Here is a 13,802-nt window from a genome sequence, read left to right as displayed (position 1 = left end):
ATGGGGTGGGGTGAAGTAAAGGTGTTAGTGGTACACCACTAAACTCTTAAAAGAGACACACCCAAAATACATACAGATACCCAAACACATACAAATCATTTGTTGGAAATCGCTGTGTGCAAAATATAATTCAGGAGATACACACAGAAAATGGTAGATGCCATTGTGAATTGAAAGAGTAGCAAGTCACTGAAGATGGAATGGATGCCTTATTAAACAAAAGAGATATGGCAGCAGGCAACAATCTATTCAAGGAAAGACCTGTGTCATCATATCAGTATGTGTTGAGTACACTGAGAATCATACCTCAGGCTGGTATCTATAGGGGATCTATCCATAAACAACACAGGGCACAGAGACACATGCACGCACACACACAATCTTAATTATTACAGAGCTGATTATTGATCACCTGATTAATGGTCTTTTCCATCTGCACAAGGCCAAGATTGGGAAGCGTTGTCTTGATGAAATCTACAATGGACTCAAGACTGTCGTGTTGCAGGATCAGTGGTTTATGACTACCCAGAAGACTTAGAGCAACCTTGAATATGACTTCAGACCCCTGGAGAAATAGCATGTCTAAAGGAAATAATACAGCACATTATAGAAGTAAAATAATCACATATATTGAACAATGATATTCATGTACAATGAGCACGATATAGCATTTTCAAAATTCCAGTGCTGTGTCTCAGGCAGATGCAGCAGTGAAACCTGAGCTGCTACCCTGTTGCCCAGACCAGAGATGGCATGTGAGATTATTATGGGACTGGGCCTGTTGCCACTCCTGACATAGCTAACCTGACATAGCCTCATTTATCTCTTATGCGTAAACAGGCGCGCGCGCACACACACACACACACACACACACACACACACACACACACACACACACACACACACACACACACACACACACACACACACACACACACACAATCACTGCCATATCAAAGCATTCTAACCGCCATTTTTTGTGCTTCAGTGGCAAGGGGGGAAATGGGCCGATGGCGACTCTTCTTTGCCTTTCTGAAAACGTCTTTCAAAAAGTATGGTAGTTGGTTGCTCAAAATACACCTCGGATCAGGCTACACCCCCTTGAGGTTCACCTTCATTAGATTGGTTTGAAAATGTCAAACTCAGTGCACTGTCTAATTATTCACACCCACAGTCAAATACAGATTCCCCCAATGTTGTGTTCAGATGTACGGTATATACAGTATTTAATAAAAAACTGTTCCATCCTGACAGATTTTTTTTTAAAACAATATGATTTGGTATTTACCCCTGAACGTCAATTTTGAATGGCATAATTTTTGCAAGTAACTTTTAATAACGTTAATATTTGTGGAATCAAAACAACACCATAAATATTTTGTACCCCGTGAAAAGATATTCACATGTGTAATAGAGTCTTGCAGCTGTATAAAACAATTTGTGCTTGTGCACGCAAACTTTGTACTTGTAGAAATATTTTGTGCATGTGCGAAAAAAAATAGTCTTCGAGGATATGATTTGAACATGTGTAGAACTGTTTTGTAGCTGTGGAATTAATTTGTCTGTGTGCAAAAAAAATATAGGCCTGCACATGTGAAAAACATTTGACTGAAACATTGATTTGCATTGAGCTCAATGAGCATCAAACCAGCTAATAGGCTAACTGAAATAATACTCGCGTACACGTACCACAGTTTGGGAATCCCTGCCCTATAGCCCCAAATATATTTACATATTTCTAAAACCACTTTTCCATGTCTCACCTGCATAAAATATAGTATAAACACATATATGTGTGCAATTACTTAGAATACATGGGAATACAGCGGCTTCATTCGTCCCGCCATAGACATTTAGCATTGTACGCTGTTTTGCATCCATTGCAAACAAACATGTAATGTGAAAGTCTGGGATGTGGCGACAGAATAGTCTAGAACTTGGGTAGACCTACTAGTGTTTAGTAGCCTATGCACTTGCAGTGATAGCCAACAACTAATGTGAATCGCTATAACCAAAGAAAGTAAAGGAGATTATTTGCACCTGCGTTCACCAAATAAAGGACTGGATTGCACCCTTCACAAGCCGTAAAAATGTACTTTATTAGGTTTACAGTTGAAAACGGAATTGTGCTCAGGAATGCTTTACTCATGCGACTGCTTCGGAGAATGCATAGACTGTATAAAATAGAGAATTCTATATTCTATAAAATACGCCTGAGACATGCATGTTACGCAGGCAGTGTGCAAAATCTAACCTGTTAACAAGGGAGCCGAAATGAAAATGATTATGCCACGCAGCTGACACACTCACACCACGTCGGCAGTCTGCAGCCGGCCTAATAGTCCCAAATTTAACAATGTTTCAGAATGCCACACAGCTAGACGAGTGGCAGACAGAGCGACATGTCACTTATGCTACCAACGACTGTTTTTGAGTTACATCATTGCATTCTCATTATGATGATGCATCTTTCTACAAAATAGTTTATCTTTAATAAACCCAAAACAGAAAAAAGTTGGGACGTTGTGTAAAATGCAAATAAAAACAGAATGTGATAATATACAAATCGCGTAAATCCATATTTAGTAGCAAAAAGGACATAGACAACAAATGAAAATTTGGACTACTTCATAGAAAATATATGTTAATTCTTTAAATGTTTAGGAACAGTTAGGAGACCAGTTTCTAGAGTTTTGAGAATGAAATGTTTACTCCCGGATATAGGATTTCAGTTGCTCAACAGTATGGGGTATTCTTAGTCATGTTTTCCATTCCATTATGCACCTAATTTGACAAATCTGGACTGCAGATAGGCCATTTTAGCACCTGAACCCTTCATCTATGGAAATATACTGTTAAATATGTGCAGAATTCATTTTGACATTGTTTTCCTGAAATATTCAAGGTCTTCCCTGGAAATGACATTGCCTGGATGGCAGTATATGTTGCTCGAAACCTGTATACATCATTCAGAATTGATTGTGCTTTGCCAAATGTGTAAGATGCCCATGCTGTAGGCACTAATGCTCCTCCACACCGTCATAGATGTTGGGTTTTTGAACTGAGTACTAAAACAAGTTGGATAGATTGGATACTTGGATAGGCCCTCTCCTCTTTAGTCCACATGAGTTAATGATTTCTGGTTAAGAAAGAATGGCAAGTTTTGACTGATCTAACCACAGGAACCTTTTCCATGTTACCTCAGTCCATTTTAAACAAGCTTAGGCCCAGATAAGACAGTATTTTGTTCTGTTTTTAAATTGAGTATCAAACTGTGCACATAGACAATGGTTATCAGAGGTTTTCCTGAGCCCATACAATGACAGGTCTAGAAACAGGTCTGGTGTTGATGCAGTGCCATCTGAGGTCCAAAATACCACAGCCATCCAATTTGTTTTTCAGCTCTTTCCCTTGTTTGTAAAAGATTTCTCTGAATTACATTGTTTCATCATTTGTGCAAACAGGTTTACACAGTGTGATGAATACCCCTACATCTTTAATTCTAAGAGACCCTGCCTCTCTGGGATGCTTTTTTTCCATAACCAATCAAGTTGCCAGTTACCCTAATTAGTTGTGAAATATTCCTCCTTTTGTTTTGTTTTTATCATTGCAACTTTTCCAGCATTTTGTTACCCCTGTTCAAACTTTTTGTGAAACGTGTTGCTGATATCAAAATGTATTGTCCATGAAATAGTCAAATTTGTCATTTTCAACATTTGATATGTTGTTGTCTGTGTCCTTTTGGTAACTAAATATGAGTTTATGAGATTTGCAGATTATTACATTCTGTTTTTATTTGCATTTTACACAACATCCCAACTTTTTCTGATTTGAGGTTGTCATTGGGCTACATTTTTTCTACAGGAATGGCATGTTCTAACAGAAGCATTTTTCTAATTAAATGATTTTCAATGAGGATAATTATTTCACAGGAAGAAAGGATCAAAATTCACACACATTCTTTTCTTGTCAGGTTATCAACAAAAGCATTTTTCTAATGAAATGTTTTCTAGTGATGATAAATGGTTTCACAGGAAGATGCCATTAAAATATTAGACACACATTCTTTTCCTGGCAGGTTACCAACTGGCTCATATCCAGCCCAAGAAGTGAAAGAAAGAAAATGAAAACTGAAAGCGCAGTGAAAAACCTGACATTCACCGCATAGCTAGATCTTTAGCCTACATCATTAAACAATAAATAATCTACTCATAATTGAGTTATCTAGTTTTGTATTCCGCAGTGAAAATGTTTTAGATTTGTGAACAGAGAATAAATAATTATTTAAATTATATTATTTGCATCAATTTGAACAGTTGTAAAGTAAAAAAAATAGGTAAAATATTTTTTGTTGGATGTAAGGAACTAAAGTTCTGTTCAAGTCCTATGACCGACCAAAGGATGTATACCATATTAATGACCAAATAAACATTACATTACAATACATTAAAAAGGAAAAATACTTGTACTTCTGAATACTTAAGTATTTGTTTAAAAAAGCAAGTACTTCTGTACTTCAACTTAAGTAAAAATCTGACTTAGCAATTTTCACTTGTATTGGAGTAATATTTGACAAGGTGTATCTATACTTTCACATATGTAAAGGTAAGTAAAGGAATTGTGCCCTGTAAAGGCACAGTGTGCTGAAAAGTGTTACGTTTCCTGCACGGTACACCAAAGTTACATAGTGCAATAGCAGGCATTCTAGGCACACAATGGAAATAACATATGGCATTTTCCCCCTTATAAATTAGATTAGATTAGATCAGATTCAACTTTATTGTCATGCAGTTGACATCGAACCAGAAGTGCAAAGAAGCATTAAATACCAAGTGCAGGTAGAGTATAGTTGTATATACAATAGGGATTAATAAATACAGGTTTTCCAGATGACTTTTCTACAGAGATAAGTCAGACATTTGAAGACTACTGGCCACATTTTACACCTGGCGCATTGTGGTGCCAAGTCCAAAGCAAGTTTTGTTCCTATGTTACACCCAACGCAGTGATGATTTTTCCACCAGACCCTCGAGTTCGCAAGTTATCAAATGAAAACCCAGGTGTGTCAAACAGGATTAGACAGGTTAGATTAGGTCTAAAGAGTGCTATATCCCCTCATGTGACGTTCCGGGCCCCAGCCCTTCATCAGACATGATAGATTTAGATTAGGTCTTAAGCAATGAAGAACGATAAATAGTTTCACAGGAAGATCAAAATCACCGGAAGGCATCAAAATATTACACACATTCTTTCCTGGAACGTTACCAAATGGCTCATATTCAACGGACCAGTGGTGACCAAACCTGACTCTTTTCCAGGAAGCAACCTGAAGCTTCTATTAACAAAAATGTTTTGGATACGTTTTGTATAAGTCAATTCATCTATTAATCTAATTTTGAATTTTTTAAGAATTTGGATGATTTACCAATAATAATGACAGATATTACATCGATAGACTATTACATTGATAGTCTGATTTATTTGCCTCGGGTGTACTGTGGAGTGGGTAACATTGTTTTTAGTGGCAGGCTAACACATACTGATGACTTGCGCTAGCCTAGCACCTGCGAACTCTGCAACTAGAAGGACTGGATGAAACGTGATGAAATCGGTCTCCACTGATAAATATCACACTTGCTAACTTGGAAATTAGGTCCTATGTTCAAAATCCTGAACCACCCCTTTAAAACACCCCTTTAATACTCAACTAATTTCAAAAGCTTGCCCTTAAGTGGTAGCAGCCACCATTGGGGATATTCGTAAACAATGTGACACAGACACATTCAACTCAAATCATTGACATAATCAATTATGTTGATGTTTCATTCCAGCCCTAATCTGTACACACCGTCTAAACCTGCTTAATCCCCAGAGAGTTTTCTGCACTTACCAAAGACCCTGGCTACAAAGCCCAGGGGGAAGTGTGATGCAAAAGCAGTGAGGAACCAGGGGGCTGCATAAAGACTGGGCCCAATCTCATACTTCTCCAAGTGGTTATACAGCTCTCTGTGGTAATCATGAAGCAGCCGAGATAACTGATACATCTGTATCTAAAAGAAGAAAAAGTAGCGTTAAGGCCCATGTGGTTACCGGTAAACTGCATTCAGATAACATTACCAGTAGCATTGTCAGCAGGGGCGTAGCACCAAATTCTGGGCCCTATGCACAAGTGGTGGCCATGGGCCCCCCCAACCAACCAACCAACCACCGACTGTAAGCATGAAGCATGAGGTTCACAACTATCTAATCACACATTATTAATCTAACAACTCTTATATGTACTGTATAACAGAAAATAATCTTATTACCCAAGACTTCACTGAATATCTGTTTTATTTGAAGAATGTTTAAAAGCTAGAACATGAAATGAATGAAAACACTTTTGGCTGAGAGAACAGCTATCTATACAAATTGAACACTTTTGGCTGAGAGAACAGCTATCTAACTGAGTGTGATGCGTTTCACAAGTTAGCTTTGCTACTAATTTGACAGCCTTTCCTCATGAACCTATATAACATTGAGCCTACTAAGTTAAGCTATTAGCTCATAATAATTTTCGAATTAGTAGGCTATTGAAATGTTGTGGTAGGCTATAAATCAGGCATCATTTTATTTCTAATTTTGTGTTAATGCTGTTTTAGCACTGATAATCGCGGATTCGCGGTGGTATTGAAGTGTTTTGTAACCTTCAGGAGTTCATTTCATTTGTAGACTATTGCTTTCACATTGGGCTCACCTTTCTTGGGAAAGAAGGCTGTTAACATTTGTTTTCCCTCATTTCTTTTTTTCTCCCTTTCTTGCCTCTCTTTTCTTTTCTGGGAACTGGATTTAGCTTTCTTAGACTTACACATCTTCACACCGTGACCGTCTGCATTGCCGCTTCGGCAGAATGAACGTTACTTCAAAAATGCGCCTAGCAGGGGAAGGCGGACTGAACCATTTCGTGCAAGGGAGAGGGTGCCTGCCCTCAAACAATGTTGGCTTGGACACAATTTAATACATCAATCAACTGATGCATTTACCCGAAATATTTGCATCTATATTAGTTAATAACATTTATTAAGATCTTTAAATTAAGGAAATTGTTTATTATTAAGGAAAATAAAATTCAACTCCTTAGGGGCCCTCCCCCCACTTGGGGCCCGGGTAATTTATTCCCACTTGTCCCCCCACTACGACGCCCTTGATTGTCAGCTGCGCACATGTGCAGCATGTGTTTTTTGTGTGACACAGTTACTGAACAAAGGTGGTGCCATTTGGACACTGGGTCAGTAGTACCTGTAGTATGATCATGTCTGGACGGTACTGCTTGCGAAGCCCCATGTCGTACATGAGAAACTTGAGCAGGGTAAAGGCCTCTTCCTCACTCATATGCAGCAGCAGCACTCCGGCTACGAAGCTGAGGCCCTGGCAGTAGCCCACCTCAGGGTCCAGAAGTGAGTAGGCCTTCAACAGGTTGTAGAGGGACAGCTGCCCTGCACCCAACTGAGTGGAGAAATATGGGTGTGTGGGGAAGGTGCGGCCTGTGGAAGGAAAACACACTATTTACAGTATTGGGGCAGCCGTGGCCTACTGGTTAGGACTTCGGACTTGGAACCGGAGGGTTGCCGGTTCGAACCCCAACCAGTAGGAACGGCTAAAGTGCCCTTGAGCAAGGCACCTAACCCCTCACTGCTCCCCGAGCGCAGCTGTAGCAGGCAGCTCACTGCGTCGGGATTAGTGTATGCTTCACCTCACTGTGTGTTCACTGTGTGCTGAGTGTGTTTCACTAATTCACGGATTGGGATAAATGCAGAGACCACATTTCCCTCACGGGATCAAAAGAATATATATACTTATACTTAATACAGCTAATGTTTTTGGTATCCCCTTTTTCTCTTTTATTGAGGCTGTATGTAAGTTCACTTATGTAATCCACAGTCGCACAGGTGTCTTCCGTAGCATCACTATTGTGAAATATGGTCCAGCTATGTGCTTTGTGTGTGTGTGCAAGTGCGTCTCCGTGTGTGTGTGCTTATTTACTGTATTTATGGTTAATCTGCATTGATGAGGATATTTCTATATTATCCTGTTATCAAAATATTCTTCAGCTATAAGACACAGATGAAAGTGTGTGTATGTCTGCCCAGACACTTACCTAGGTCAATAAGTATGGCATGTTGCTGAGAGGTGAGTTGTTTGAGTAGCTCTTTGTAAGGTGTATCAGTGCTGGGACTTTTGCTGGGCACCTGCTGTCTCAGGTGGTACTGTTCTGATAGCAACTTCCAGATCTCACCGCGATGCTGGCGTGGAACTCCTTCCATGTAAAATACCAAGGTACTGTGATTTTAATCTCATATGAATAGGAAAATAACTTACAAAATCTTATAAAACTCATAAGGACTTATAAAATACCAAGGTACTGTGATTTTAATCTCATATGAATAAGAAAAGAACTTACAAAATCTTTGCACAGCAGACAAGTTTTTACATAGGCCCTTATACCATAGTCATAATGACACATGAAAACGTATCTGCCTTCTCTCCCACCAGCACAAACTAAATGTGCATCTTCAAATACTAACTACCAGCACCCTAATAAGTCAAGCCTCATTGTAGACATAAGCATGTTTTATGCATCATCATAGAAATATCCCAACATGTGATCACAAAATTGCACCATTACAATATTGTCAGCTTACAACCTCTCACATTAATGGCTCTGATGAAAGACAGATAATGATAACTACAGTATATGTTTCAGAAATCTTTGTAGGGCTTTAAAAAAAGGCGAAAAAAAGGAAACAGTTGATCAGTTATTTCAGTTTGCACACACTGACACGGTCGCAGTTGTCGTACCCCGCCCTACAGCATTGTGGATGCTCTCTGTGTCAAACTTGACCTTTGCCCTCCCAGGTGTGCCCAGCATCCTCTCCCACACCAGTGTCACGTCCTTCAGACAAGGAGTGATCTCCTCATAATCCAACTTCAGCCGCCGACTCTGCAGATCACTCTCCGAGGCTGTACAAATAGAAACATTTAGCTGAGTAGGACTGTTGAACCAAATCCTGGTAAAAACTAAAAGTGCATGTCCAGTGTAGTCAGTGAACTACACCCATTTGCCAGGATTGAGCTAAAAAGAATAATGATGACATTGACAAAGACAAAGATGACATTGTAAACCTCTAAAAATAACATCCTTGATTTCTTCAACTGGGCTTATCTTTACTTTACAACAGAGATGCGTCACATTCCAAACTGAAACAATAGGTTGATTTAAGTGTCATGGAATTCTTTGGCTCATGCAAACATCTGAAATGGACTTTGGGCATGTGGGCAGTTGTTACAACATTTCTGTTTTTTTTTTGGCAACAACTACATAAGGGCAAAGACAACGTCAGGGAATGAGTAAAACTTGACTGTTCATTATCCCATAATGTGATATTTTAGAAAAGAAAAGTCAACATTGTCATGTGTGTGGATAAGCCCAATTATAAACAGACATTGCATAGACCAAAGGAAGGCTAAATGTAATGTAAAATATAAAGCTCTCCTGTGCTGTTTGCAAATGTTGCATATCCTTCTTATGGGATACTTATTGGCAATTTAAAGCAGTGCAGCCTCCTTTCAAACCGTATAGATAGATAGGCATAGATATTCTTCAGTTGGTCTTGTATTTTACAAACGTTCTTCCATTTGATATTCTAATGTCTAGCCTAACCCCTACTCAACCCCATATTTACGGCAATTATGGTCATGAGCAGTTTCATTGGATTTGAATTTGGCTAGGGACTTAGCTAGCTGACCCGGACCCCATTTATATTGTCGACATGTTGAATCTGACCTAATCCTACTCAGTGACAAATTGATTCATGTGTTAATACATCTGTCAAATTTCAGAAATCAGACTTTATGGCAGGTGAGAGCTCCTTGGCAATAACAGAGAGGAAAGGCATGTCTACACAAATTATTCAAAGGCCGCCAGGCTCAATTTTGCTGCCAGACTCAATTTTCTGGGTCAGTAGAGCTGGCAAGGTTGGCATCATTCTTGTCGTTGATTATGTGATAGAGGAAGTACAGCAAGGCAAGCCTTTTACCCTATCAACTCATGGAGGCTGTTTATGGCTAACTGGGTGTGTCGAAATCTCCCGGAGGTAGTTTATCTCAGACAGGAAAAGGCGGGGGTTTACCAGGGTCTGTGTTGCTTTGTGGTTTCTCTCGCCTATTGTCTGTGTGTGCTTGTGTGTCTCCATTACCTTGTAGTTTCTGGTTCTCCCGCTCCATTCTCAGTAATAAGATTTGCTGCAGAATGGCCTTCCTCCACAGCTCTCTAATCTCCGGCCCACTCCGCCGCCTGCGCTTCTCTGGCACAGACCCCAGCTGTCCGTCAACACTGAGCCCACTCCCAGACACACCTCCCAAGGCCAGGGCACCCACATCCAGAGCAGAGTCTCCTCTATCTGAGTAGAGGAGCCAAAGATTTAATGAGAAAAGACCATTTCACTGTAATAAAATGAGCTCTACAGTGGCACTGTACTGCTTATAACTACTGCAGTCAAACTGTTGTATTATGTGGCTAGGATTTCAAAATATAATCCACTTCCTTTAAATAACCGGCAGAAAACATACATTGCAACAGACCTCAGAATTATATCAAACCTTCCAACTCAAACTCATGAATTCAAATAAACAAATACAGACATTTCACAAAGAGATTGTTTTGTTACCAAAAACATCAGTGCAACACTGTAAATGCTTGAACATATGGGCTCACCAATCAAAGCTCTTGTGTCCATTTGTTCAAACACCTACATGCACATGCACTCACACAACACTTGACCAGAATTCTTTTTCATAAATGCCACTTTATTCTTATCTAAATTTGTGCAAGAGGCACGCACATCCCAGAGGTTAAAGTAGGTGCTGGACTCAAAGAGACTTAGATGAACATGAGTAAAAAGTCTGTACACTGGAGCTCCAATTGATAAGATGGTTTATCACCACAAGTGTAACGTTTCGGGCCTCATGTCTGAGGAAGGGTAATGTGGCCCAAAATTTTACACTTGTGGTGATTAAACCGTCTTATCAATTGGAGCTCTAGTGTGCAGACTTTTTACTAATGTTCACTTTATTCTTATCTGACAATGAACACAAGCATGTGCAAATTCACTGGGACTCCAGACAATGAGCAGAGTACCAAGACATTAACAGAACTGACAGAATTCAGAAAACGATCCTTTGTGTGTTCTATACGTGAAAGCATTCTGTGTGATCATTACACAACTGTAGGAAGGAGATTAAATTATGTTTAAATAATGTTTGGCTCAGTAAGTCCAAAGGTGTATGTGTAAGGGTGTTTAAACATGTTCTGACACACTGACTTCCACAAGCACACACAAGCGTGTGGCCTTTCAAGGTCTACTGAAAACACTTTTACTCACTGAGCAAATAGTGAACTCTCAGCACACACACTGCTGTTCTGAGCAAACAAAGACACCCTACTCTCATATGACCCCTTTGAGTGGAGCTCATGGCCATTTATAATCTTTTTGTGTCTCTTCCTCTTTATGTCATTCTTAACATCTCCAAGCAAACATGTTAAGAATTTGATGATGCAATGACAAGACATACATTCCCATCCATGTAGAACAGCCATCCCAAAGGCATCACACAAAAGAGAGCCACTGACGTAAGTAGGAACCAAATAAATACCATATCCCATCTTCTGCAAACAGCCAGTCTCACCAACCAACGCCCAGTGAAAAAACACCACTCAAACTAGGTCAACATGACTTCAACCTCACTTGTATTGCAATGGGACTGGGTAAGACCTACTTATACACAATGAATACTAAACCACACCCAAACACACACAAACACACTCGCACAAGCACAGGCATGCGTGCACCCACACATACACGCGCGCACACACACTTACAGCCACACAGAGTGGAATGTGTCTTTTTAATTCAGACTATTTCTAGGGAATATGAGTTCAGCTGAAGACCAGCCTCTTCTAGCTCTGAGTCTCTAGCATCTTCTTTCAAAGAACACAATAGCTGTCTCGGGTCTGTACCAACAACCTATGCTTGTCTTTTATCAGAATATCCTATAGAATCACACCTGAAGGTGAGCTACCAGTTTGAAAAACATGTCCCAAACAGCATAATTTTACTTATGATCAACACAACAAGTCTTCCTCAAAATACAGCTTAAAAAGCTCAAGAGACTGACATGCACAGTCTCAGTTTACAAACACGACTAGTCACCCAGACACAGAATGAGAATAATTTGTTCTTCAATATGACTTAGAATGAAAACTTCCCAAACTTCCCAGACATGTCCAATGAAACCTGAATAGTGTGTACTAGGTGACACTTGTTCAACTAGTTCACACTTGGGATCAGTTAAAAACCTATACCTAGTCTATTGAAGACTTGAAATTGGTAACTTTTGTGATATTAGCTTATTTGCCGTCTACCCCAGAGTACATACTTTTCTCTATAATAACCCAGTCTCACATAATTAGCCTAGCCTAGCACAACTGACTGGAAGTGGGTTACACAAGTTAGCCTAAAGCTTCCTTTTTAGAAGAGAAGGACAATATCAACAATGACAAATAATGTGTTTTCATATCAACAAGAACCATATACTGTACATACAAGCCATAACTCTGTAAGATAATTAATTAATCAGGTGAAAGGTAAGTCTCTAAACATTTCTTGAAAGTCCCAAAACCACCATAACACTATCAGTGTCCACATCAGTGGACCGCAGTGAGCAGTAGGGGACTTAGAGCTGAATCATGGAATTCAAATAGCAAGGTGCAGATCCAGTAAGTGTCCTATAGGCCAGAGGGAGGGATTTGAAGCCAGTGAAGAGTAACTAACAGAGCTTTCTTTTTCAAAAAGTTGGAAGGTATAAGGCATTTTTATATCTCTATAAATAAGTACAGAGAGCTAGCCTGGTAGTTAGAGTGTTGTAAAAGATATTGACAGCGGAATAACTTCAAAAAATGACCAGAGGAAGAAGGATGGTTCGGGTGTTCTTCCTACAGCTCACAGTAAGCTATTTCGTTGCTCTGATTGGTTAGGTCTATCCTTATTGAGTGCAGATGCAGTTTCTCCCCTGTATCGGTTGAAACACGCCTCATAATCACGTCCCAATGGATACAGGTCTGAGTTGTGTCTGAATGTGTCCATAACAGTAGGGATGTAATTGCAACCTGATTTTGATTCAGAGATCATAAACCCCTGTGTTTCTTCATTTGTGCAGTATTGCCCTGTCCATGTTAATTGGTTCCTCACAAGTACAAATGTACAAGTGTGTACAAATTACAAAAGTACAATTGTGTACAAATACTGTACAAACTACATAAAACATCTGGGTATGTACACAATCTTACATTTACTGATTACCATACCCAGACACTTTTCATTATTCAGGTGATGTGATTTTGCAGTGGTTCACTGCTGCATGTGCAAGTCTAACGTTGCCATCTAGAGGATAACACTGCAAATACCACATGAGACAAACGAGACTGAATTGACCGTGACATTTGGTAGATCTGAAGATATTGCTCAAGTGCTGCCACAACAACAAAATTATGACTTTGCTATGATACCGGCAATTAACATCTCCATACTGATACTAAATCAATACCATGGTAGAAACCCCAAACATCAGTAAAAGTAATGGAATAAGAGATGTGAGGGAACACTCTCTGCCCTGCTTCTTCAGCACTGACTAAATCACATAATATTATTACCATTATAATTTACATTTACTAAACAATGAATGCTATTATCACCTGTATTGATCAT

At 39.5% G+C, this 13,802-nt stretch overlaps 1 protein-coding gene across 6 annotated transcripts in view; it reads right to left on the bottom strand.

The window, feature by feature from the left end:
- Window positions 1-13,802, bottom strand: part of tbc1d1 (TBC1 (tre-2/USP6, BUB2, cdc16) domain family, member 1) — a 49,562-nt gene that overhangs the window by 4,967 nt on the left and 30,793 nt on the right. For all 6 annotated transcript variants that reach the window (XM_076294197.1, XM_076294199.1, XM_076294200.1 and 3 more), the window contains 6 exons: window positions 10,236-10,439; window positions 8,839-9,000; window positions 8,138-8,296; window positions 7,279-7,523; window positions 5,891-6,050; window positions 413-582 (listed from right to left, as the gene is read on the bottom strand). In XM_076294197.1, the coding sequence (XP_076150312.1) occupies window positions 413-582; window positions 5,891-6,050; window positions 7,279-7,523; window positions 8,138-8,296; window positions 8,839-9,000; window positions 10,236-10,439 (1,100 nt within the window). The remainder of the gene's footprint in view (window positions 1-412; window positions 583-5,890; window positions 6,051-7,278; window positions 7,524-8,137; window positions 8,297-8,838; window positions 9,001-10,235; window positions 10,440-13,802) is intronic.

Source organism: Alosa pseudoharengus, unplaced genomic scaffold, assembly GCF_046254945.1.
Source record: "Alosa pseudoharengus isolate Yale_2024_CS ecotype anadromous, Long Island Sound unplaced genomic scaffold, YU_APseudo_1.1 YU_APseudo_1.1_scf_2, whole genome shotgun sequence".
In the NCBI taxonomy this organism is placed as follows: Eukaryota; Metazoa; Chordata; class Actinopteri; order Clupeiformes; family Clupeidae; genus Alosa; species Alosa pseudoharengus.
This window is presented reverse-complemented; position numbering and strand designations above follow the sequence as displayed.